This window comes from Antedon bifida, chromosome 9, assembly GCF_963402885.1.
Source record: "Antedon bifida chromosome 9, ecAntBifi1.1, whole genome shotgun sequence".
Taxonomy (NCBI): domain Eukaryota; kingdom Metazoa; phylum Echinodermata; class Crinoidea; order Comatulida; family Antedonidae; genus Antedon; species Antedon bifida.
In genome coordinates this window covers 119,434-147,427 of record NC_136234.1, presented here as the reverse complement: position 1 = coordinate 147,427, position 27,994 = coordinate 119,434, and the positions used below count along the sequence as shown (strand labels likewise).

Here is a 27,994-nt window from a genome sequence, read left to right as displayed (position 1 = left end):
AGCTGATCACGTGACAAAATCAATAGGGCAAATTCAGTGTAGGTCATTCAATGACAGACGAAAGGAATTATAAAGAAATAGCAGCAGAAGAAAATGGCGTGTTCTAATCATATATTCATCCTTGTCGTCGTTTTAATGTTACTTGTAGTAGGTAAGCGTCAAAGTGTATATTTGTTATTAACTTAGTTGATATTATATTGATACAGGGTTTCTATAAAGTGCAAGGAACGTTTTGCATGCAGAATATGATCGCTAATGCAGTCGATGGTCTTTGAGAACCGATGTATACCTGTGTGTGTATTTATAATGTAGAGACCGATAATGCTACACTAACCTAACCGATGTATACCTGTGTGTGTATTTCTAGTATAATGTAGAGACCGATAATGCTACACTAACCTAACCGATGTATACCTGTGTGTGTATTTCTAGTATAATGTAGAGACCGATAATGCTACACTTAGCAAATGAGTATATTTTGATTGTATGAATGAAACTGTTAATATAATAAAGCGTGTTATAAGCCAAATCATGTTCCGAATATGAGCACTGTTTCTATAATTTGACAGTATGATTTATATATATACACCCAATATCATTATAAGAAAGGCCTGCAATCGACGGGTAATTTTTTTTTTCTCAAATTGTGATTTAACAGAGAAGAACTGAAAGACCCAACCCTAAATGCTAATTTTATAACGTCTCATTTCTTGCTTCGTTATGCGTGTCACTTCATTATAAGAATTAAGAGATAAGCAAAAACGAATGTGAAAACCCTCCGTGTATTGGTCTGTGTGAAATATACGGTCATGTAACACATTTATGATTTACGATTTACATTATGAAGATATTAGCAAAAGTTATGAATATGATAATGTACACATTTGGCATGCCGCATAGTTGTAACTGGAAATTAATTAATTCTTAAACGGATTTACAATCTCAACAATTTGTATTAATTTGTAAATATACATGAAATTCAAATTGCAAATCGTTAAATTTATTGGAACATTATAATCGTGATTTTCAAGAGTCGTTCAGTGATATTTGATTTTCTTGACTGATGATCTAATAAAGTCTTGATTGTCGTCTGAACACGGCAATCGATTGTCGTTTGAACACGGCAATCGATTGTGTACACTTGGGATTTGATTAGTATTCACGTTTGAGTCGTTATGTAATATATTGTGGTTACAACTCATGACGGCGACTTAAATTGCTGATGAGCTTTATGCAAAATCCTTACCGGATTAAATGCTGCGGCATTCGTTATTTAGGTGATACGACGCAAGGTCTGTGTATCACCTGCTTTTCTAAGATTTTTCTTGTAAATCCGGGTTTTTTAGTGACAGCCTGCTATTAAACGACACGTGCTCTTCTTGTAGGCCTAATGTTAGTAACGTATAGAGCGCACGACGTGCGTTTTGAAAATTGAAAGTGAAAACCGATTTCTAATTCATTAGTGCACGTTTCAGGCCATTTTGAGCGTTTCAATTTCAAATTGTTTTCGTATTGCGCACGCGTTTTTGTGCGGACTGCAACGTAACGTGAAAAGACCGTTTTTGCAATTTATTTCTGTTCTTCTTATATCATACATCATTCCTTCTTTTTAACTCTACGAAATAAGGGAACACGTGCACTTCAAACTTTTAATCGTGCGCTTGAAAATAATGTAATCAAATTTGTGTACAAAATAACGTACCCTCAAATATTTCTTTTTCAGATCAAACTCGTAAATAGGATTTATTTGTTTCTTTAACAAACTCTTTTTTTTCCAAAATGTTCCCATTGAGAAAATCATGTGTACATTAACAAAATATAACATAAACCATTGCTCAAGTAAATAACAATTTACATATGATTTTATTCAATTCAGCTAAGGGCCAATTCAGTACAGAGTCGGACTCAATCGATTATCAGTCAGTTACAGAAACCTATGAAGAAAGTGAGTCAATAAAGTCAACAGAATTATCATCAGAATCTTCAGCAGAACCTACATCAGAACCTACATCAGAACCTACATCAGAACCTACATCAGTAGAGCCATTTACTGTAGTCAAGCCAACAAATATAATGAATTCCACACTACCGGTAAGGCTTTCGCGTCACTACATTTTGTCACCAAAAACCACTGTAAAGCAAGAGGCCCTTTCGTATTGATGATGCAATCTCTATTTTATCCTCATTCACAGGTGGTGGTGCCATCCAAACCACTTGGTCCATATGAGTTCCAAGTTCTTGATGATGATACCGGTAAAGTTTGCATCAAGGCATATATTGAAGCAGAATTGATTGTTCATTACATTTCTTCAAAAAAGGTAGTTTTTGTATATTTTTACATATACTTTTACAATATTAATAAAACAACTTGAATGAAGTTGCTGAAATGTAATGGACGACTTTCCTGAATTGCTTGTTTTTGTTTTCATAGACATCATTACAACAGGCAACAATTCCCGTTGATACAAAATCTGAAGTTGAAGGTACATGTAATCAAGAGCAGGCGATACTTACACTCGTTTGGCCTTCAAAATACCGGTATTCTCTGCAAACAACATTTAACATGGTACGAACTCTATTTTGCATTACTAATCATGAGTACTTATAAACTTTTATTTATTTATTTTTATTACACCTTAATATTTATAGACAGCGTATGCTGACAATCAATTCACTTAATCTTTTCACTTACCGTATCACCAGCATTTCGTAGGATATAAATACATAAATAGTTTAGAACAACAGCGTTCCGCAACCTTTTTGATCGCGACCCCATGCTCCTATTTTAGGAATTCTCGTGACCAAACATTAAATTGGGGGTGGGGGCGATGGCGAAGCGAATTTTGTCAAATGGCACGCCTAAATGGCCGAAAATGGTACTCTCGCACGTGAGGTATAAGATAACAACGACGTATGCTAACTCAGTGTTAACTAGGTGCCATGACGCAATAAAATTACTAAAGATAAACCAAATTATTAAAAGATTAACATTGTGCATATATAGATAAAAGTCATAATGATTCATGGTTGAGAGAGAAAAGGAGTACACAGTAACGCCGACAGCAGTATGTTTTGCAAGTAATGAACTCAGGCATGCATCATGAATATTCATGATGTATGCACGCCCTCTATAGTTTCTGCCTTAACCTATCGGGGGAAAAAATATAGTTCCCACTGCCGGTACATCAAAGTATATATGTATATTAACAACGAACTATGCGTCAAAAGCGTCGTTGGTTCCCAATTGTGTGTACGCTACTCGCCTCAACATATGGGAAAATTTCACAACTAGATTATTTCATATTGATAACCAGTTTTAGCATCGGAAACAATTTTTCGCGATCCATCAATTTTTTTTCGCCACCCAAACATTGGGTTGCCACCCATAGGTTGCGGAACGATTAGAACATTATAAATGACAACAATCACGGTATTTCTTCTCGTTTAGATCAATGATTCAGTAAAATGTTCAAATTCAAAGAACGGAATGTGTTGGATGTTGACGTCTATACAGTTCACGTACAATTCCGCTGATAGCACGTACTTCTACCACGCTAAAGACGGTGAGTGATGAATAAGGAAATAAATAAATGGCAACGAGAATAAAGGAGGATTAGAAAAAAGAGGGGAGAAGGTGGGTTATGTGATTGATTGATGGGGTAGGCCTATTGACTAGTGATAAGGAGAACAAGAAAAAAGAGCGCGGAAAGAGAGAGAGAACTGAGAGATCTAACGATGGTGATTGATAGGGTGTTGACTAGTGATAAGGAGAACAAAAAAAAAGTGCGGAGAGAGAGAACACTGCGAGCTAACGATGGTGGTAATGACGAAAGTGATATTTTTACCACTAACAAATACTATTTTACTTATTTATTTTAGCTCGAAAAAAGGCTGTGCAATCAAGCGTTAATAAAGAATTTTTCAAAACACCAGATACCATGTCTCAAACATGTGATAAAGATGTTCTATTAAAGCTACCAGCAGCGTCAGACAATAATAAAGATGAAGTTGATATTAAATTCATCAAACTACACATTCAGCCATTTAGTTTAGTGAACAATACATATGGACCCCGTAAGTTTTTTGGTCGTTTTGTCCGTGCACGTATTTATATTAGGTAGGTATGTATTACGTATTGACAACGAACACATTACGTTTGTATAAACCGTGTTTATAATAGTTGTGTACGACTTTTGTAGGCATATTAATATAGACAGTTATAAAATAAAGTAATGTTATATGTTTTATTTTCATACTTTTTAAAACCATTATTTTGTACCATATTCTGTAGGTAAAGAATGTGAGGAAGGTAATGCTGGGTCTCAAAGTGTCGTGTCAGTGGCCGTGGGAGCTACGCTCGGTGTCGTTATCCTTATCGTTATAATCATATATGCAGTTGGAAGACGGATTGGCGCCATCAACGACAGAACTGGTTACAAGTCTGTAGACTGAGGTGTGACGTCGAATGTTGTTACTGTGACTACGATTTGAATGTAATTAGATAATACTGTAGGTTGAAATGAAGTGTATTCATGCGTTATTTCAATGTTTTCCAGATCAATACAAATCGTTTATTGATTCTAAGACAATATTAAATGAGATATTAAACCGTACGCCTACTGAAAATAATATTATTTTATTAACCTAGAGTACCTAATTGTACGAGTTGAAATCGCTCATTGCAATGAGTAGGGATAACCATTAAATGAATACTCTGTTTTCATAAGAGAACGATGGGAATCACTGAAGCAAAGTATCTCGAAACACAACATAAATTAATGTATTCATTGCTCTATAATCTATAATAATGTCATTATTTTGTATAAAAACATAGTAACCGTCCGTGATGTCCATTCTTATAAAATGTGCACTGGTTTGCTTAATTATAGTTTGTAGATCGTTTGTTAGTGCCATGTGTGTATGTTTTAATTATTAATATGTCAAGCAAGAGTTGTTTGATTATTTCGACTCTTTCATGACTCGAATAAGAACAAATTTAGACCACAAGGGAAAGTGTACTCAACTAACACAGGTAAACAGTGTATCTCAATTTATATTAAATGTATAATATAATGTGAAATTGAATGTTAGTATTACCATGTCCTATTTAGCAATAAATTAATTGATATTGAACTGTGACCTTCTAATGTTTTCACCCATACCGTCTTATTGATTATTATCAGTCGTCGATATTTATCGGCAGGGATATGCAGGGATGAATCCTCACACTCGACAAACTTAGGATTGCAATTCTGCGTCGTTTTAAGCGTTGGCAACAACCAAAAGCGATAATAAAAAAGGGCGGCCGCAGGAAGTGGGTACTATATACTTATTATCCTGAGAACCCTTTGATATACACTTAAATCTCCATGGCGCTATCTTAACAATAGGCAAATGACAAGCACGAAGTCTTTAGCTAATATTAGTATAGGTAGGTGCCCTGTTGTTACTCATCCAACTAAATTTACGTTTAGATCATTTACTGCGTGCACTGTGGGCATTTTCTCTGGGGTTCAATCACTTCAGCACAATCCGTCGTAACTACAATATAATCATTACAAATTTACAGATAAAATACTCGATCACCATTAGTAATTAAACAGTAATTTGAAGGCGGGATAAACAATTATTCGCAAGGATGGAAAATGTATAAATCGATCAATCAGTCACCCTGTACTAATCGCCATGCTGTAGGCACGTCCCTGCTGCTGTCTCCAGTTGTAATTGTAAATACACTTAAAAATACAAATTGAAGTTATTGATCAATAATATATGAAAGCAAAACGGAAATGTCGATCTTATTAACATAGAAATATTTGTTATTAACTTTAATGAACAGTTTGGCAAAGCGAACACCATTTATGCAGGCATCCCACAAATATTAAATAAAATATGCGGATGGCATGCGTCGTTTATGTTTCATTATTTTATTTCTTAAATATTCGGTAGGCTACGATGGAACCATTACACATGAACATAATAGTAATTCGTCGTCGGTATCTTTTTGATTGAAGAATTATTATTACTCTCATCATTGATGTTTGTATCATTGAACTATTTCAAAGTATAATTATTTATGACTGAATATTGATTTGTGCATGCCATCCAGAAATAAAATCTACGTCATCATCACTATAGTTCACAAATTCGAAGGTTATAAGTCTATGACGTCGTCAATTTCGATTTTGTCCCCAAGATTACGTGCGTGAATGATTCTGCGGCGTCTTTCATTTTCGGTACACATCCACCTGTTCACATGACCTGCTGTATTCACGCCTCCTCCTAGATACCGCGGGTAACGGCTTGTCGCACTGTGTGTGAAAGGACCAAGAACTTAAACATAAACAATAACGTAATTTATGTGTATACATTCGACAAATATTACCTACTGTAAATGAAGAATTACCGGTATACAGCATGAATGGTTATTAAGTATAAATGACATTCACCATAAAACCCCAGTGGTCTAATGGTAAACAAATCTGCATATCAAGAAGAACTTTCCGTGTTCAAATATCGGTTATGGCGAATTTTCCATCTTTATCGTCGTTTTGAATTTATTCTGTGCTTGTGATTTTAATATTGATGTATACATTTATTTTAAGTCTGTTTTAATATTATAAATATGCATATGTATGTAAAGAGAGAACATTGTAAATTATATTTCATAGACCTCCTATATTACACTCTTTTAAAATTTTACATGCAAAACTGAAAGTACAGTATAAAAGTGAGTTGATCCCACGAAAGAGAAAAAAGTTTACATAAAGCGTCTCACATACACACACAGCCAAAATACTATGTTGGACTTGCACAGTGTAGGGACTCTAACCTTACGGTTTTCATTAAATAGATCATTCCATGCTGCTGTCCATTCTAAATATCTTATTTACTTTTGCATTCTTCTTACTCATCTCATCCATTTTGTCTTGGTGAAAAGAGAGTGTATTTTATATTCCTCCCCTGAGTTTATAGCAGGGGAGTTTTCAGTTTTATTCGTATCTTTTTCGGAAGTATGCCTACCCTTTGAATACCCATCAAACGATTGTTTAAAATTTACTTAATTACTTTAATTACTCGTATTAGAGTATGGGTTCTCGGTCATAAAACCATGACATTGCTCTTCAGTATTACGTTTGTTTGTTTGTCATTTTGACTGGTAGCACAGCAACGCAATCAACATTAAACTATTAAATTGCCTTGCGATATTGTAAATTGGAATAAAATCATTGTTTATGCTGTCATCATGCAATAGACAGAATAATATTAATGTTATGCTACGTTGGTTTTACTTTGTTTCCATAGTTACCTGATCTAACATGTAAAAGGAAAGTTCCAGTACCTAATAAGCAAAAATAATAATGGGAAATTTATATTATTTATTATCAACGATAGCGTACAGTATTGATTTGTGAGGCTGTTTTTTATGTAACAATAATAATAGTGGTAACATATCACTATGGTGTGTTTGGAGTCTAAAATCAGCATTTAGTGACCAATTTGAAATAATGGAGGCCTCTGTAATACCATAATCAATAATATCACTGTTATACATTACATCCAAGCAAGTAAATATCATATTTATTTTGACAGCGTTTTATTTTCATAATTAAAGTCTATTGGTAAGTCCTGTATTACGAGAAGGCCCCACTGATTTGTGGTGGACAGCAGCTGACATATATGCGACTGACTGCCCAACAATTGCAATGTGTCATCCTTTGATAAAATAAAAAACTTTTATTGTTACGCAAACATTTTATTTCCAACGAACGTAAGTCGCCGGCTCGACTCAGTGGTTCATGGTTCGGGTATCGATCGAGGCATGGTTCGAGTGAAACATTTCCTCATCTTTTTATTAGTAAAATGAAATCAATCGTGCTTCGGTAACTTTCGCTTTGTGTGCCGATCACAATGTCGCAAATGAATAATGTGGAAAACGACAATACAGACAAGACCATCGGAGTGTATCTACGATTCATGCATTTTCAATTTAATTGTATTTGTCAAGTGAAGCTGAATGTCTTGTGATGTTTGTCGCTGTATATGATGGCTAAAATTGTTCGCTGGATCGTTTTCCTTATCCGACATCTTTATATAAGTCCGCTCGTGCGTAAATGATATCAAAATTGCATTCAGAACACGGTACTTATAAATGTCATCAATAAGTTCAATACTATCTTGATTATGTTTAGACAAAACGTGACAACCGACTCGTGAGCACATCTCATTTACATTTGATCTAGTAGTATCGTAGAAATTAATTTGATCTCAAATAAAATATAACCGTCACTGGATTTTAATGAATGATATTTTCAATAAATTGGGCGAAGGCGTGGCTATAAAATAGATTTTTAATAAATATTTTCCCTATCGCTTGCGGCGACTGAGTGAGCCTGCCATGAAGCATTCTATAAGAAATATTGTTGTAAATTGAACATAGTGGGCGCGAATGACGTAATCAATTATGCCGACGATTTTATTTTTTGTTATCGTTTTATTCTAAACAGAGGTCTCTAATACCTTATAATCTATTCATAAATAGGTGTTTATACTCGACGTGTATGTGTCGTCATAGGAATATTACAATGATGTTTGGTGTCATTGTTGTTTTTTTAATAGATGCATGGAATGTATACATTTTATATGTACATAGGCTTACTGTGTAAATATTTTAAACTACCAAATTGCATTGTCCCTCTTGACCTCTATTGTAAACTTAGGCGTAAGTTAGGAAAGCATGTCCCGCAGAAACGTTAACTATAGGCCTATTCTATATTCAAGTGTAATTTATGTTGGTATAGAATTGCTGAACCTCAAAATTTCAATGCCATGTTGATGGTATTGGTATCTTTGTTTAATATTACGGTTTCATTGTAGTTGATCATAACTTATTCATTTTGCAAAATGAATAATTTATGATTAAAAACGATATACAACAACATTTTAGTAGAATGTGTTGAATTGTTAAAAACACTGTTATTCAATTTTGCTGATTAAAACTAATTTACCTTTATCACACAACGGTGGCGTAATGATAGAGGATTTGGACCAATGAAACCCTTTTTTAATAGTATCGTCACCCGTTCTCACATAGGCCATGGATTTCTATTCTTTAATCCATGCATAGGCATAGCAGTTGTTCAGATTCACTAAGTCACGACGATGTCGTCAAATGGCTACGTTTCAGGAATATTATTATGAAAGTAAACACACGTGCACGTAGGGGAAAATAACTAGCAAACAAAAACGTGTTTAGCTTGAAAATAAAATGTTTATTGTTCACGTACCTTTTAAAATAATATTAATCAAATTATTTTGTTTATATTTTAATAAGGTACAATATGTTTCATACTTAGGCAATTGATTTGACCTATTATTAACGACTCTTATCGATTAGCCATGGCCACTCTTTCAGTGTTGTGGCGTAAGAGTCGTCATGTCAAATACTTGTATTCACTATTAGTAATAATTCGGTAACAATGGAAACCAGCTATCAATTATTTTGGAAAATTTCATATTTGATAAAAAGTGCTTCAAATAAAATAATTAGGTGAATATTATAAACCTCATAATTCCAAGGATTACACTTTAAAGTCCTGCAGGCTTAGATAACAATGCAGTGAGTTTGTTTTAACCCAGTCTTCAAAACCCTGTCCGTTGTCCTTAGTGTGTATACTGTGGCTACAATTGTTAAAACAGTATAGTGTGGTTAAAATAAAGTGATAATACTGAGTCTATGAGGTTCACCATTGGTTGTTTTAAGTTGTTAACTCTTAAGTAGCCAAACAAATATGGTAATAGTATTTTAAATAGTTCATTGCCGTCTTTATCGAAACAAAAAGTATAGTATTCCTCTAGAGAAATTCTGAATTCGTTAATACTGGTATTTTTTACTTGGTTATAATTCCACAAGCAAGCAATAGTTCACAATAGGGCAGCAATATTGTACACGTAACACAGACCTTGTCCTGATATAGGCCTACTCTCGGTAATGATTCTGCCATATTAATTATCGCTCTGAAGCAAACCTTGATCATCTGCCGTCGATTGCACGAAGTTCTTTGTTTAATTCTTCGTCATCACTGTAAAGACCCGGGCTTGGGGGTGACGGTGCTTGTGGACGACCGTCTCCGTAATCGTCGGGACGACCAATAAACGTAGGTTGTCGACGACCTCTAGCAGACTTGGGACGCTGTGGCCTACTAGGACGAGGACTCGATACTTCAACTTCATTATTGCATTTAATATAACCATAGTCATCCATTGATTCAGGACTTGGCATTTTTCTTCTACCGCGAGACGTCCGTGGTCGATCCATACGAGACCCCGCCCTAGTGACGGGTCTAGGTGGTGGTGGATCGTCTGAATAATATTCAATGTTAGCACTCCGTTTTTGCGCTTTAGCCCTTTCCTGAGACATTTCATAAGCCTTTATCTCCCTTTCTTTTGCCTTTTGTAGTTCAGAAAGAGGTGGCAAACGATAGTTAGTTCCTTCCCGCCGCATTGAATACATAGATGGTTTATTAACAGGCGTTTCTTTGTAAATTATGGCATTTGTTTCTTGTCGAGGTGAGTCAAAATATCCATCCTGTAAATCGTCATTTTCTGCTGGTGGAAAAGACTTAGATGGACCAACTTTTCTTTTAGGTCGATGACCTAAATACCTTTGATCAGTATCTCTTGGGCTGCTATCACCGCCATCACCTTTGCGTCCAATGGCAGGTAATGGTGCCAATGATCTCGAAGAAAGTACCTTATCAGTATGTTTTTTGTGATGAGTTGTTTGCTTTTGAATGTGTACAAGGTCAAGAAGTTGCTGCACTGATGTTGGCGATGGACGCCTATGTTGCGAGCCCACATCTCCATCTACCTCTCCCATAGCTAGCTGTCCTTTTAGTTTCATTCACGTCTTTATAATGACAGTCTTTGCATCTTTCCAGTTCTCGAAATTGCACGGTTATGTAGTTATCAGGTTGTTGCAAGATTATTATAGAGCAATCGATTTTGAATCCATCTTCATCATTCAACTAACACCAGTAATGCATACAGCAATTTGCAGAGCCTTTTTTTTGCTGCACGCCAATATAGGATCAGTCCATTTTATTCGCAGGGAACCTCAAAATGCTTATTGACGCGAAGCCGGTACACAGTTTATTTAAACCCCCTAATGTGTATATCACTGCATTCAGTTTTCTGATTTTTGCTATTGGTAATATGCAATATTGAATGGTATTGACCACTTTTTATGAGGATCGCGATAAATTAATAATACAATTTTTTTCGATCAATTAATAAGCTACTGTATTATCAACAAAATAATACAAAAACATGAAGGTCATTTCTGAACTTGAATAAATTTGAGAAAAGTTTGATTCAGAATTATTTCATAATTCGAAAACAGGATGATGGCGGCGCCCGCATGTTACCGAGTTTTGGGAAAGATTTCCAGTTTCCTTTTGACACCTATTCTTCGCAGTATTCTTCAAATTTACCCGTCAATCACAGTCCTGCTGACCGTGAATTCCGTGATGAATAAATAATAAGGTAGAAGCTTCATCATGTTCATATTGTTGAGTATCACTCTCCCTTATGCCAACATATTCACGTTAAATCGATTTGATGGATATTTGATGGCTGGATAATCTAATCATGATATTAGAATAGAATATCAGGTGATCCTAACGACGGGGGAAAAACAAAAATTAAATTCTAGTTTCAATTATAATTTTTATTGTTTATATTGTTTATTGCCAAGTAAGTTCTATTTGGTAATTCGTGCTCGGAGGCAAACTGAGGACAACCGTTAGATGCATGTTCGATACCGAGAGACTAGGTATTCATTTTATTTTCTATATTATTTTATTATGTTTTCGTATTCAAATGCATGACTTAACAATGTGGACATGACCGACCTCTCTCAATATCATTATATCCTCGTTTTGTTTTGTGCTCTTAGTTCATCAAATTATTTTCTATATTTTTGACATATTATTGAATCGTTTTAATAAATTGGATATTGATGAACACTTCAATTGCTATACCCTTTTGCACCTGTGTTCTGGTGGGTCAAAAGTTTAACAACAAGCGTCTACAGGCGACACATGACGCATCCAATCGGGAGTCTATATATCCGGTATATTATAAAATGTTATTTCTGGTAATTTCCAATGATTACATTTAAGCATCTCAATAAATATTATATTGAAACTAAAATGTATTGTATAGGTGGAAAGTTTGATTTGGAGTTGCGAAACCAGTGTATTTCTGGGCATTTTCTCAGTCTATCCTGATTGGTAGAAAGTGTATGGCAAATGTCTTGAAGCCAGAAGTGAATTAAGCTTAAGATTTGTTAGCATCTCGGACGGTCCAAATGAGAAATCTCCAGGTACTGGTGTTCACTTCAACCATGTTCAGTAAAGTTAATTTGATTTATATTAGAATATCAGCGATTGACACGTGTAATTGTACCTAGAATCATTCTGAGAGACTACTAGCAAAATAGTTTGACAAAATCTCAATATTTAAAAACTTCTCTTCATCTATCTTCGGCTTCAGCGATATCGTCTCATTCACGATTTCCTTAATCTCCTTGACTTATAATGGAATATAGTTTTTGTATTTGTAAACTCTTCACATATGTGTGTAAAATGGCTTTAACGTCATTAATAATTAATTTAAAAAATTAAATGTCTTTGATATGGATATAAATAATATAGGTCTAGACACAGGATACTCAGTTGGACACAAAAACTAAGGCCGTAGACATAAAAACAAAAGAAACCTCTACAGCCCCTCGGACAATACCATTAACAAATGTTTTTTCATATGTTTTAACCTTTCATCTATATGCATAATTGATAATATGGTATAAGCATGGTAAAGGTGGAATAGTTGCTCAGAGCCAAGGCACGATTCTAAATCATGAACATACATGAATATATAGCAAGCAGCATACCTTCGGTAATTAAGGTGTTGCAGGGAAAGTGGGTTGTCTTTCTATCTAGTGAATTGCAGGCGCTACAAATAAATTTAATAAGCTGGTGTTTTTTAAATAATGTTTCATGAAAAAATATCACTATATAATATTCCAAGGACACACGAGGCGACTAAATTTAATCAATCAATAAGTATATCACCAACGAGAAATTGGTGAATGAAAATAAAGTACAAACAATCAATCAATCATATTTATCTACTTGAACCAAGTTTGTTGTATTAAACGTGAATGTTATGAGGGTTGTTGTTTTGATGAGCAAATAGTATACCTTTCATGATTTGCATACCTCGAAGACTACACGCATTATGTATTGTTTAAATTCTCATTCAATACATGTAACTCAATAGTTCAACCTTGTGTTTTCCTTACCCTTATTCCCAGAAGAGATCACTATACCACTGAAGAATAATTCCGTGGACGAATCCAATACAGGCTTCGTTAGTCGTAAGGCGGCGTATGTCCATCTTCAGATACATTTACAATTGATATGTTGGAATATGCGAATTCATATCTTGGCCTGTGTATCGTAAACAATAAATGATATGAAGACACGAACATTTTGATAATATTTTATATTATTTTGTATAATAAATTAAATAATGATAAAGATAGAAGCTACCTACAGTATACTGTAAACTATGTATAGTTTGGCGTTCTGGAGGACGCCCTCTTTATCGTCACACAATGTTTATGTTCCAACGACTAAAATTAAATCAAAATGTTCCAGATAACGGTTTTTAGTTAGAAGTAGTTGTAGTGCAGCAGCATACTCACTGCATGTTTCCTTCTTCTTATCTCAATCTAAAACACCCCACCATCAGTGAATCTGAAAATGTATCTGTTTTAAAAATATCTTAGTGTATCAAAATGTAAATCAACCAACCAAATTTCATTTGTACCTTGTAAAATGACAATAAATACTATCGTATCGTATCGTAGGCAAAAGCAATAGTATATACATTTTCCAACGCGAAAAGATTTTTTTTCCGTACACGAAAAAAGTACTATTGAATGACCGTTCAATAGTGCGTGCTATTAACGCCATGTGACTCACAATCGTCCAATTAAATGACAGGAATTTATTTTAGGTGTTATATAAAATGGAATATGCAATTTCATCTCTCCCTGTGTATCGTAAACAACAAAATGACATGAAGACACGAATATTTGATATTATTTTGTTAAATAAATTAAATAATGATAGAAACAACCTCCTATACAGTACTGTAAATTATGACGTATAGTTTGGTATAGCACAAATATGTCTAAATAAATACCATCTTCCAAAATTCTAAATCACTTATTTGCAACATACATTGCAAGTTTCATTAGCCCTAATTATTGTTGTGTTTTTGTGCAAAATAATATTAAGTGAACTATCTCATAATGCTAGGTTTCTAAATTGATGCATTTCACATAATGTTAACAATTTAATTGTTTTTTAATTGCCAGTCTATGTGCTTTTTCATGTTGGACCAAATCGTAATCACTACTCAACGTCACTTGACAATACCGACAAATATGCATCTCCCTCGCATGTTTCCGTTGATGACGTGTCAAGTTGGTCTTGTACTTAAATCTGTCACCGCAAAACACACACACATGGGGGTTTTTAACTCCATGAGAACGCTCATGGTTTGCTAAACTTATTTTCTGTGAAAATTCTTTGTCACAGACTTTACAATTCATGATAGGCTGATGTGCGATATGTTTTTTTTGTGTTGGTGGTCTCTTTTTAGGCAATTCTTCATCAGAAGACGCAGCAGGTTTGTCTGTAGGCCAGCTATTCGAGTTACACATTTTATCGAATTGGTCAATATCTGAATGATTATTGATGGTAATATGAGATTCCAGTGAAGGACCTTGTATCATTCCATAAGTGGATTGATTATAACTTTCTGTGGAGAAAGGTTCACGTGTATGCGGTTGGTCCTGTTCTAATGTCGAACAAATATTAATATTGTCATTTTCGTTTTCCATGGTGAAGTTTAAGTAGAAGTTTTCTTTTGTCACATTTTCTCCTATATTTCCAAATCTGTAAGGAAATAGAACAACTGTTATTATAAAAGGAGCAATTAAGCCTATCGTGAGGTAAAATAATAACTATTGGTCCTATGAAAAATCTGGAAGACTACCTCTTTATGTCTAAATAAATACCATCTTCCCAAATTCTACATCACTTATTTACAACCTATACATTGCAAGTTTCATTACCCCTAATTATTGTTGTGTTTTTGTGCAAAATAATATTAAATGTCTTTTTTTGTTCATTATCATAATTATATATATTTCTTACCTTACCTTATTTTTAAATATGTTGCCTGGACCCCACATTTTAAAGCTTAAGCTTCCAGTGGGGTACCTTTTTTCTCATTTATTATCTATTATTTCTAGAAAATGTTAACTGTATTTTGTTTTTATTTGAGAAATAAATTGATTGATTGATTGATTGATAAAATGAACTATCTCATACTATATGCTAGGTTTATAAATTGATGCATTTCACATAATGTTAACAATTTAATTGTTTTTTAATTGTCAGTCTTTTTCATCCACATCGCAATCACATGTACATACCAACCCAGTGAATAGCTTTGGACTTTCTGGACTATCCAAACATTAGCATGTGCCCCAAAAGGGAGGCATTATTCTTGCATTGCTATCATTAAAATGATTCTAAAAGAGATGATTAACCCAGACCTTTGTTGATAGAGCGCACATGTTTCACAACTCCCAGACACTATTCTGTGCAGTTTTTTTCCATTGCCTAGTTTTGCAAACAAGTTTTGATTATCTCTATACGTGACCACCAGGATTTCACCGCCACTAGGATTGATTCCTGATTCCTCTTTCGAGAAAAGGAAGAGACAGAATCATTTACAGTCAACACGTCAATCATTCCAAGCATTGCTTTTAGTTGACATTGACTTGGTTCTGTTAGTCTCCAACCCTTGCCACTGCAAATTATGAGTTAATGTCCGACATTCATTTTATCATTTAGTCTATTGTTTTCTAATACTATGTACTGTTTTATTATGAATAAGCTTGAATTGTGATGAAAATATTTATAGGTGTTTACGTTCGTCAGATAGACACATATAGAAGAGATTCAGAGCTTATTCTCCTGACATCATAGGCTTATATGCAACCTTAAGAATGATGGAACTTATTATTTATTCATTCATTCATTCATTCAATCAATCAATCTTTTATTTCGGAAACTCTGGTCCATAGAAAGTAAATTACATATAAATGAAATAAATAAAATAAACAAAATTACTACTACTCATCTCAGGATGGCATTCCATCTGGAGAGCATCTTCGACTTAACTAAGACGTTGCTTATAATCGATGAGATTAAAATATTTTTGCTTGCATTAAGTCTACACATCAGGCCATATATTGATATTCTTAACAATTCATATTATAAACATGTTTTTTCTTTAACTTGGGTTATACTGTAATATTAGGCCTAATAAAGGCATAATAAAGATCCAGCCACTGATACCCACAGCATTAGTCATTCTGTAATTTGCCTTTGGATTTATATTTCGGATGTTGATTCTACAATCACTTCTTCTTTGATCTGCGCTAAACATTTTTGAGTTCGCTTCACTCACGCTTGACTGAGCTTCTTGCACGTGACAAAAACAAATCAAAAGCAGCTGTAACGCCAAATGAAGTGACATTGCCAAATGAGGTGCGCGTGGTCTGTATCGCACAAGGCTAGGTCACTTAATTTGGCAGCACGTTTCTGGCGAGCTAATCGTGTTATTAAATATTGATATTATTTATTTCCAAATAAACACAAACTGAAAATTATTAACTTTTCTTTTTTTAACTATTTCTAACCTAATAATCTTTATTCATTGTATGAAATTAAACCATTATAACTGAAACATACGACGAAAATTTACGATTTTAGTGTAAAAAACGAAAGGTACTGCCATCGAAAAATATAGAAAACTCGACATTCATGATGGGAAGCCTACCGACCCCTTTCTAAGCAGCTGGAAAAGAAGACTACTCGTTTTAGCGCCAAAGGGAAGTGTCTGAAGTCACGTCTGCATGTTATGCGGACATGGTCTGGGACAATTTGCCTTTAGCGCTAAAACGTTGATTGTTTGAGTTATGGGACGCCATTTCTGCATTATTTCCTAGTAATATTTTGATTTGACGTTCCTTTCGTCGGTACATTATTCCCGTTACTATTTTGTTCGTTTTTATGAATTTCTATGTTTATGTTTTCAAATTAAAATGATTATTCGTTGAATATGAATGTATCCCGTTATTCTATTGATTATATTGTATATATTTTTTTGTTTAACATTTCTTAACTATACAGTTTCCTAACCTTTTAGTTTCATTTTTAATCAATTCCGTTTTTTTAAAATGTATAATGTTATTTATGTTTTTTATTTATAAGTTCTTTAAGAATATGAGTTACATGATCACATTTATTTCACTTATTATACCTACAGTATAACACTATATTTACTTTGATGTCTGAAACATTAAAACATAAATTCGGAATAATGGCGAACCTAAGTCGCAAATTGTTAGTTAGATATTTGTTATAATTTCATCATCTCATTTGTTACACGTGTGTGTGTGTGACCTATAATAAATAAATAAGGGATGCCAGGCTACAGGTAGGCCCTACTTCGAGGGGAAATTCATCAGATTGTTTCATCAAAACAATAACTCATAAGGTCGGAAACATTTAGAACATAAATAGATAATGAAACCAAATTTTGAGATATTGCGTTGTTCTCTTTTGTTATCAATCTTTTCATGTCACGTACCGTAATAGAAGGTAACAGTTGAACATGCATATCACAATAAATAAATAATGGTAATTAACTAATTAATTCACCAATCCTAATGGCATTTTCATCAAGTTTTAACAATCTTTGATGTCGGAAACATTCCCAATAATAGAGACTAATTTTGCAATATGTTAGAGATATTTTATTCAGCTGGTACTTTTTACCTTGATATCGGGAACATTTGAACATAAATTCGCAATAATGGATCATAATTGTGCAATGAAGTCGTGTCATCTTGTTCATATGATGTGGGAAAAAACTTTGGATGAAATATGGGGTGAGCGAAATTCTAAGCAAGCTAAATACATGATACTTATTTTGAGGTTGGAAAAAAGCACGTGAATTCGCAAATAATTGAACCTAATTTTGCAATGAAGTCGTCATCTCATTTGTTCATATCGATGTGAGAAAATGTTTGGACGGGAATGTGGTGAGCGAAATTCTAAGCAAGCTAAATACATGAGTTATTTTAAGGTTGGGAACACAACGTGAATTCGCAAACAATTGAACGTAATTTTGCAATAAAGTCGTTTGTTCAGATCATATTACAATGTGGGAAAAAAGTTTGAGCGAAATTCTAAGCAAGTATTACTTCGAAGTCGGGGGAACAACCTTAAATTCGCAATAATGCAATGGAACCTAATTTTGCAATGAAGTCGGTCACCTTGTTTGATACGATGTTGGAAACACGTTTGGAGGGGTGGACGAAATTCTAGGAAGCTAAATACAGTTAGTTATAACACTAATTATTTTGAGGTCGGGAATATTAGAATTTATACTTAAATGGAACCTAATTTTGCAATGGAGATTGCATGCGTTATTTTCATCTCGGTTGTTCGTTCCATCAATTATACGTCGTACATAATTTGGAACATGCATGCACTGTTATACTTTGTGGGGTGATGAGAGTGGGATGCTACTGTAATCAAGTTAATATATTATTTATTGACATACAGTAATTTAATTAGCTATATCGATGGAATAGTAGATTAGGCCTATATTTACACATTTGCAGCCTTCACTATTTATATTTAAAAGCAATATGCTATATAACATTGAATCACGGTGAAACATATAACAATAAGAAACAAGTATAGAAAAATGGTTAGCTTTAAGAAATACTATTATGCTAATATAATTTCTAATTTGCTACGATTATCAGAAAAGGAATTCACTGTGATACGAGTTACAGGTGGTACTGATCTGATTTTATTTCGTTTCATCTTGTATATAAATTACATTGTATAATCCGGGTTGTAAAATGAAAACAAACAAATGAAAATCTCACAAATTCTTTATGTGTAAAATATTTTAAAACGAGATATAGATGATAATGATGATCATTGTCAAGTGTATAGAAAAATATGAACATTAATGAAATAGGAGGTAAAATACGGAATTGATAAATGTAAAAATGTTACTGATGAATTGTAACGACATTGGGAATTAACAAATGTGTTAAATAATATGTTTGCGACACAAAAGAGAGAAAAAAAGCTATCGATGGAATGGTGGGTACAAAATCCATGATAATTTAGCTACTTAGCTGAAATAAATTCGACGGGAACCTGATTTCACAAGAGGACCTCTTATATGAGTTTGTGAGGACTCCGTTTATAGAGGACATCTTAATATCTGTTCTAAAAACTCCTTAATATCAGTTCCAGAATTAACCTTAATATCAGTTCTTTTCTAATGAAGAATCTGGGAAATTTACAATCAAGCAACAACACCACATAATTCTACGTGAATTCTACTGTACGTGAACTAGCCTTAATACCGCCTGATTACGGTATATAGGCCTACAGTATTAGCTTCAGAATAAATGACGACGCATTCTACAGATATTTAAAAAAATGAAAATATTAAATTGGCTTCGTCGAAATGTTGTACCTTGATAGACAGACCCCCAAGCACAGGTAAATCCTCAGATTCTGCTTGATCACAGACAATCTGCACTGCAGCACAACTAAAAAGCAGTAAAAAGATTTTGGCACACACGGCGTATCATATAATTTGCGGACCATGACCGAAGCACTTCCGCTTCGATCTATTCGACGAAAATCAAAAAAGGATAACTATTTTCTGCTTTATATTTAATTTAATGTAATGGTGATCTAATAACAGGCGTAACAACACATAATACATATTGTAGTTTAATACTGGCTTAAATATGATTGTTTTATATAAACTGTATTTTAAAAAATGACAATAGAACTTCATTTTGCAATAGTACCTAATTTGGCGCCTTAGACGCCAAATTAAGTGCGGTACCTCATTTGGCAGCGGTACCTCATTTGGCGTGACAGCAGCAAGATGGCTTCTGCGATCATGCGAGCAATGATTTATCAACGTTTTTTAAGCAACTGTTTACAAAATAATTACAGTAAACCACTCATATTTAAAAGATGTATTTCTATATCCTCAAATCGCCATCGAAAAAACATTTGCTCGACTGAGATTCCAGAATTAGATTCATTCGAAATGCTAGGCTATGAGTTCAAGAGTCACAGTGAACTCTACGAGTTTTCCCTGAAGGAGCCCGACATTTTCTGGGGTACTATGGCTAAATCCAGGCTAAAGTGGGAAAAGGACTTTGATCAAGTTATGGACTGTGATATGAATAAAGGAAAGGCGACCTGGTTTCTTGGAGGACAATTAAATGTCTCAGGTATTTATTGAATTACATTTTAAAGTTTTTTCAAATTTAATTAAGTGTAATAATCTATTTTTTTAATGTATTGAATTATTTTTATTTAGTTTTCAGTAATATAAAATACAATTAACTGCATGACAAGAGGGAAAGGAATAATTCATAATATATGGTATATTTATTATTTTATCCTCCCCCTGTAGTATAACTAAATTAATTCTATAAGTATAATGTCTAATGATCAGTTAATGGCTAATAATAAATGAACAATTCATTTCCTAAGTCACAATTTATTCTAAAACTAAATGAATGAAAGTTATTATTCCAAGTAGAGTATGCAAATGTTCCTAAATAAATGAAATGAACCGTTTCACCAAAATGACCGGTCCTACTAAACACCAAACAGAACCAAACGAAAACAAACAACACTCAGAATGTTACAAATACCTACCAAACGAGAGTAGATAATTTTTAATTATTATGAAAACCCAATTTTTATAGAAAAAATCGTCCGAAACGATGAATTTAGCAACAAAAACTGAAACCGAACGAGAGTGTCTATGGCACGCCCATAGTGCCTTTAATAGGAGAACAATGAGTATTGAACATAATAAATTGTTGACCGAAAACAAAGGTTATCACAGCCTTAATATAAATAAATATGAAATAATATATGTGTGAACGAATACAGTATCCAACAATTACACCCCCAAATTGCATTAGTGTACATGGTCATATTATGATTAACTTAGTAGTAAGTAGTACAGTCCAAGCAAACTTAGTAGGACCCAAAATAACACTAAATGGAATGAATAGACCACACCACCTAATCCTGTCAAGTAACTATAAGTGTGTAATTATTAATCAGTATTACTATTTTGTACTTACCTAGAATCCATTGGGTAAACAGGATTCAGCAGCTCAACAACGTCTGTGTTACATTTCATGGGAATGAATCAAAGTAAAAGTATTTAGTTCAGTTCAATTTTTATTGTTGTTTGGACTGTTCGAGGTTGATGGACTATTCCATTATTACAATTTACTTTAAGCTAACAGAATTTTGTGTAAATTGTTTAAAAATCTGAAAGCTTTCTATGAGTTTTGCAGATTAATTGTAAATGTTATCATTGTATTATCAATAGTGGAACAATCTAAAATATTATTTATTATATTCCTAACTTGTTGGCAAGGCAATTCTTGTATTTGTAAAAGATTGTGCATGATTGTGAATTGACGTTGTTTGCTATTGTTTGTTGAAAGGGGTGGGGTTAATTGTTGGTGCTTCAAACAAAAACCTGTCTGACGTCAAATGGCAGTAATGAAGGTCAACCAAAGACACACGTGTGAATGGAATAGTTATTATCATACCTCCTACGGGATGGGTGTGGAGAGCTATCGCAAATATTTTATTTTAATAATGGCTTAGTATTCAAATTTGAAGACGCCTATGTAGTTAATTTACATTTTTAAATATATTAAATAATTCAAATTTGGGTTATTATAAAATTAATAAAAAAATCATCTCTTTCTATTTTGAAATGTTTGCTATTTTTTTTTATTGATTTTATTCTTTCCTTAGCACGATTTTGCCCATCAATTATCTTGATATCAGTTTCATCAAGTAAATTGTTCAGAGTATATTCCTTATGGCCAGGAATCGATGTGGTTATGTTTTCACGGTGCGCAATCAATTTAACGAATCACGTTTGTAAATCATATAGTTTTCACAAGCATGAATCATAATTAAACCAAACTTGGTACTCATAAATTTCAGGTCATATTTCATATGGCAATACAATTACGTGCGTAGCGCATATAACGCATGCGTATGCATGCTTACAATTTTCAAAATTGTCAAAATTTATTTTCAATGAAATTAGAGTACGTTTCAGGCAATTTTAAGCGTTTAAAAAATTGCCATACGTGCGCAGATTTTTGCACGAGCACTGCACATTAAACGTTAATACGCACTCTTTTTGCCCGATTTCTTTAATAATATCAATCATCATATTTGATTCACTTTTCAACTCGAAATTGCGTTATACGAGCACGTCAAAAGTGACAGGCTACGCACGTGTATTTTTAATTTTAAAGAAGTCATCATAGTAAAAAATTATAATTCATTGCGATATGTAATATTCTATCTGCACCAAAATGGTTATTGCATAGTAAATACACGGAGGAATCTTTCTTCAACTTTTATTCAGGTGTACATATGTCTTGGTGGTCTGTGACACTGTCTATAGAGACCGAGATCGAGTCTCACCTTGGGAAACAAAACGAAGGACCTTTTTTTAAAATATCTGTATTGTTTGTTAAATTTGATTTCTTAGTGTATAAATTAATTATATGCCTGATTCATAATGAAATCGAGAGAAACTTAAATGTCTTTATTATTATGTAACAAGGGTGGTTTATCTTTGATAGGATTGGTTTTATTCAAGTGACTCGATGTGCAGTGACCAAGATCCTATCTTTCATATATATAGTATTATAAATAAAAATCAATATATCTTTTAAAAAATCAATTATCTTTATTTAAATCAATGCATATAACCTATAATTCGTCATAGTGACGAATTAAATCTAGTTACATTTTAAAACTTTTTATTCTAGTAAATTGTGTTGATCGGCATAAAAATGTAAATCCTGAAAAGACTGCCCTCATTTGGGAGAAGGATGAACCTGGAGATCAACAACTGGTTTCTTATAAGTATGCAGATTTTTTTTCAGTTATTTTGTGAATGTGAAAAAAATATCAAGCCTTTGAGTGTTCTGTATGTCAATTTTAAATTCAATTTTAAGTTTGTTAAAGTTAAATTTAACGAACATGTTTTTACACACTTTTCTAGAGAACTTTACAATATGACAAATCAGATTGGTAATATGCTGAAGAGGAATGATGTAAAGAAGGGAGACAGAGTCACCATTTACATGCCTGTATCACCACATGCAGTTGCTGCAATGTTGGCTTGTACTAGGATTGGGGCTATTCATAGGTAACCACTGCCAATTTACATGCAATGCAATGTAATGGAATTACTGCTGTACTTACTCAAACTACTGTTATTAGTTAGTGTAAAAATATAATATAAAGATTGGAGTTTACATTAATTATGTTGTGATAAATAACCATGCATTCTTGTACCATGCCATATAAAATGATAATGATACAAACATTACTGTATTTTTCTTAATGTTAGTGTTGTATTTGCTGGCTTTAGTGCTGAAGCTCTAGGTAGTCGAATAAGAGATGGTAAGTATACATAAATATAAAACCCCATTCTCCTTAATTTACTTTGTTTTGGAAAATTATTACATAACAGCAGTGCGTGTGAGTCATGGGTGTAACTTTTAGTTTATTGTTGATTTAGGAAAACTCCCATATTTTAGTGAATTTGTTGAACCCTGAAACATAATTGTTTGGCTCAGTTGTGTTTCTTTAAACCCACTGTACTCTTGGGTCATAAAAACAATGTTTCTATCTTTAACAATGTAACATGATCGCAAAATGTAAACAACTGTTGAAAATATTCAACAATGTGAAAGGTATTTCAAGTACTGTTTTTATTGTTATAAATTTGCCAATTCATAATTCTTGTACCAAAATTCCATTTGACTGACATTTTGATCTGGCTACACTAAATTAAACACTTATTAGGTTTAATCAAAATTATATTTCTATCCTGAATTCTTTGTTATTTGCACCCTATGTGTTTTAAAAAATGAAGATTTCATTCAAGCGTATAATAATTAGTTAGTAGCACGAATTGTACAGTGTAAGAAATCACCCACAGAGATCAGTGAAAATTCTTTCAATAACACTAGTAAGTATTACAGTTATCTTTGATGTTTATATCTTGTTGATGATTGCTTTGACGTAATAAATATAAACAAATTGTAGGCTCTTTAAACTTCACCTAACAACCCTAACCAGGCTTTAATTCACATTTCATAGCTGGAGCAGAAACAGTAATAACAACAGATCAAGGAGTAAGAGGTGGTAAAATTATTGAACTAAAACGAACAGTAGATGAGGCTGTTGATAAATGTGCAACTGTCAAGAGGGTTTTTGTAAGCAAAAGGACTGGTGCTGAAGATGTCCCCATGAGTAGCATTGATATTTCACTTGAAGAGGTCAGCAAAATTGATTAAACATTTATAAAACAATGAATATTATTAAAAATGTCTGTACAGAACATTTTTAGTTAAAATAGTTTTAATATAAAATATTTTAACTATACAGGCAATGTCTTTGGAGTCAACAGAATGTACGCCAGAGGTCATGTCAAGTGAAGATCTCTTGTTCATGTTATATACGTCAGGTTCAACAGGTGCCCCCAAGGGCCTGGCACATACTCAAGCTGGTTATTTACTTTACACATCTTTAACACATCAGGTAATTAAATAAAGCAAGTTATATCCATTGAATAATGTATTCTAATATAGCTTTGTAATAAGTCAATTTTATTTCATTTATACAGATATATTTATTATTTATTATAAGAAGAAAGTTTACCCAATCCCATAGACAATAACATAATACGATCAGTCTGTAAATGTTTGTATTTACTAGACAATATTTGACTATCAACCTGGTGATGTATATGCTTGTGTTGCTGATATAGGTTGGATAACAGGACATAGCTATGTAGTATATGGACCTCTAGCCAATGGAGCTACAACAGTTCTATTTGAGAGTGTACCTACTTATCCAGATCCAGGTATGTGATATCAATAATTAGATTTGAGAAACTTCACAGTTAATAGTATATGGACCTCTAGCCAATGGAGCTACAACAGTTCTATTTGAGAGTGTACCTACTTATCCAGATCCAGGTATGTGATATCAATAATTAGATTTGAGATACTTCACAGTTAATGTAAACCACATTTATATAAAAAATCTTTCTTTATTAAGACTTTTACGAAAAAGATGATCTCAACTAAAATTGAATTTTCTTGTTATTAAAGACATTTTTCATATTATTTTTTTAGGACGGTACTGGGAGATGGTTGAAAGATTAAAGCTTAATCAGATATATGTTGCTCCGACTGCTTTAAGGTTATTACTAAAATCAGGAAATGATTATGTCACAAAATATGATAGATCTACTTTAAGGACTTTAGGATGTGGTATGTATACATCAGTGGAATGTTTAGTAACAGTATGTGACATGTCATGTTCAACAATTTTACTCTATTTTGTATTTGTTTGTATGTAGTTGGTGAACCATTGAATCATGAAGCTTGGGAATGGTATAATGATATTGTAGGTGAAGGAAGATGCTCATTAGTTGATACATGGTGGCAGACAGGTAACAACATTAACCTGTATTTATGTTATTATTTGTTGCTAACATTACTTCAATTACCTTTACCATGATATTGACATAATATTGTTAAAAAGAATGCCCTTTCTTAATAGAAACTGGTGGTATTTGTATCGCACCAAGGCCCTCAGACCCGGGTGCCCAGATTTATACTGGACCCATGCGACCATTCTTTGGTATCGAGCCTGTTTTAATGGATGAAAAGGTATACAGATCAAATTTTTCTTATCTCAACACTAATTTTATTCAAATGTACTAAATTATCTTTATTTTATTTTTAAAATTATCTTATCTGCTGTATCTTGATGTTTCAGTCAAAAGAAATAAATGGCAATGCTGTTAGTGGGGCTCTTTGCATTCGTAGGCCTTGGCCTGGAATGGCTAGGACAATTTATGGAAATCATCAACGATTTCAAGAAGTTTACTTTTCACCATATCCAGGTAAGCAAGTACTTAGCTTGCTTCCCACTTTGACACAAAGTTTACTTTTCATCATATCCAGGTAAGCAAGTACTTAGCTTGGGTTCTTCCCACTTGGACGCAATCCAACAACGTAGGTGCAACACAAGATGATCCATCACTTTGTGATTGGACAACTCTGTTCTCCTCGTTTAAAATTAAATAAAGAACCACATATTTATTTAAGATCTGAAAGGATGAAATTAAATTTATATATTTTAGTAAAAATAATTGATAATGTAAATGTTTATGCTACAGACAGCTCAAGTCTATACTCTGTATATTATGCTGTATTTCATCATAATTCAGTCTCCCAATTACTATATCTTTCAGGTTATTATTTTTCTGGTGATGGTGCCACTCGCGATGAGAATGGTTTCTATCACATTACTGGCCGTGTAGATGATGTCATCAATATTAGTGGACACAGATTAGGAACAGCAGAGGTTGAAGATGCAATGGTAATTTTTTTTTTATTATTTTTAATGTTTGAATTACATACATATATTTTCTTTCAGGAAAGCAAACATTGTATGTAAAATATTTAGTCAACTAGAAGAGCAGCTTGTGCTCACAAATGCTAAATTTGTGTCATTCAACAGTAACATATTGTTGTTGATAGGATGAACATCCTGCTGTAGCTGAAACTGCTGTTGTAGGCTTTCCACATGAAATCAAAGGTGAAGGTATGTATATCAAGATGCTACCCTTTAGCTTTAAAGTTATACATTATGTATATACAGTAGTTTATTGAGGAGGAATCCTGATACTAAAGTAAGTGATATCATTGTGTTTAATATCAGGAGTGTATGCTTATGTTATTTTGAGGGATGATGTAACTCAATCACACTCTGAGATTGTTGCTGAATTAAAGGCAGGTGTAAAGAAACAAATCGCATCTTATGCAGTTCCTGATTATATTCAGGTTAGAAAGAATTTATACTACTATGAATATGTAAATGAAAGCTTCAAAAGAAGCCAATAGTAATACTGTATTATACAGATATTGCCTGCTTAGAGGTTAAATATAAGATTTGACATCCCCCGAGGAAATGATATTTTGTTCGAGGAAATATATTTCTCGAGAACATAATATCATTCCCAAGGGGTTGTCAAATTTTATATTTTACCGATATAAATTTTTGTTTTAGATTACTCCAGGATTGCCAAAAACAAGGTCTGGAAAGATTATGCGTAGGATTTTACGCAAAGTCTGTGCTAACCAATCAGACGAGCTTGGTGATATTAGCACTTTGGCCGATCCTTCTGTTGTTGAGCTTATTGTAAAAAGTCATGAACAAGTTCTTAAAGAACAACAAAATAAATAATATCTTTTTTTATAATAATATAATTTTAAATGTGACAGATTGCTGGATGTACTGTATACTTACTAAAACTATTACCAAATATATTATCCTTGCCGTGAAGTATATACAAAATAAACTGTATTGGAAGCAGCATAAACTTATGTATTATAATAGATATTTTTCCAGTTATTCTTTACTACTTTACTAATAGTGTATTTAAAAAAAACAATTCAATTATGTCAAATATTAAATAATCAGAACGTAAAAAGATTTAGTGATTTTAAATCCAGATTATCAGTACTAAAAAGTATGATTTGTTTAACCTGAAAAGATATTGGATCAACTGTCATCTGTTTTAATAATAATATTTTCTATCAAGCAAAGTGTATGTATTTATTTTATTTATTATTATAAAA

The 27,994-nt window shown here is 33.1% G+C and overlaps 3 protein-coding genes across 3 annotated transcripts; 2 read left to right on the top strand and 1 right to left on the bottom strand.

The window, feature by feature from the left end:
• Positions 1-8: 8 nt before the first annotated feature.
• LOC144851984 (lysosome-associated membrane glycoprotein 5-like) lies at positions 9-5,133 on the top strand. The gene is made up of 7 exons (XM_078709662.1): positions 9-151; positions 1,877-2,091; positions 2,193-2,318; positions 2,432-2,566; positions 3,449-3,563; positions 3,880-4,074; positions 4,292-5,133. The coding sequence occupies exons 1-7, from the start codon at positions 94-96 to the stop codon at positions 4,450-4,452; spliced, it is 1,005 nt and encodes a 334-aa protein (XP_078565788.1). The 5' UTR covers positions 9-93; the 3' UTR covers positions 4,453-5,133.
• Positions 5,134-14,086: 8,953 nt separating this feature from the next.
• LOC144852811 (uncharacterized) lies at positions 14,087-21,451 on the bottom strand. Its single transcript, XM_078710792.1, has 2 exons — positions 21,368-21,451; positions 14,087-15,032 (listed from the first exon to the last, which is right to left on the bottom strand). Exons 1-2 carry the CDS (start codon positions 21,424-21,426, stop codon positions 14,420-14,422), a joined length of 672 nt encoding a protein of 223 aa, XP_078566918.1. The 5' UTR covers positions 21,427-21,451; the 3' UTR covers positions 14,087-14,419.
• On the top strand, positions 20,128-27,926 carry LOC144852809 (acetyl-coenzyme A synthetase 2-like, mitochondrial). Its single transcript, XM_078710790.1, has 15 exons — positions 20,128-20,497; positions 23,096-23,192; positions 23,332-23,478; positions 23,683-23,735; positions 24,438-24,616; positions 24,726-24,878; positions 25,056-25,203; positions 25,478-25,615; positions 25,705-25,797; positions 25,908-26,017; positions 26,127-26,253; positions 26,605-26,732; positions 26,894-26,957; positions 27,075-27,196; positions 27,423-27,926. Exons 1-15 carry the CDS (start codon positions 20,143-20,145, stop codon positions 27,597-27,599), a joined length of 2,091 nt encoding a protein of 696 aa, XP_078566916.1. The 5' UTR covers positions 20,128-20,142; the 3' UTR covers positions 27,600-27,926.
• Positions 27,927-27,994: the final 68 nt, after the last annotated feature.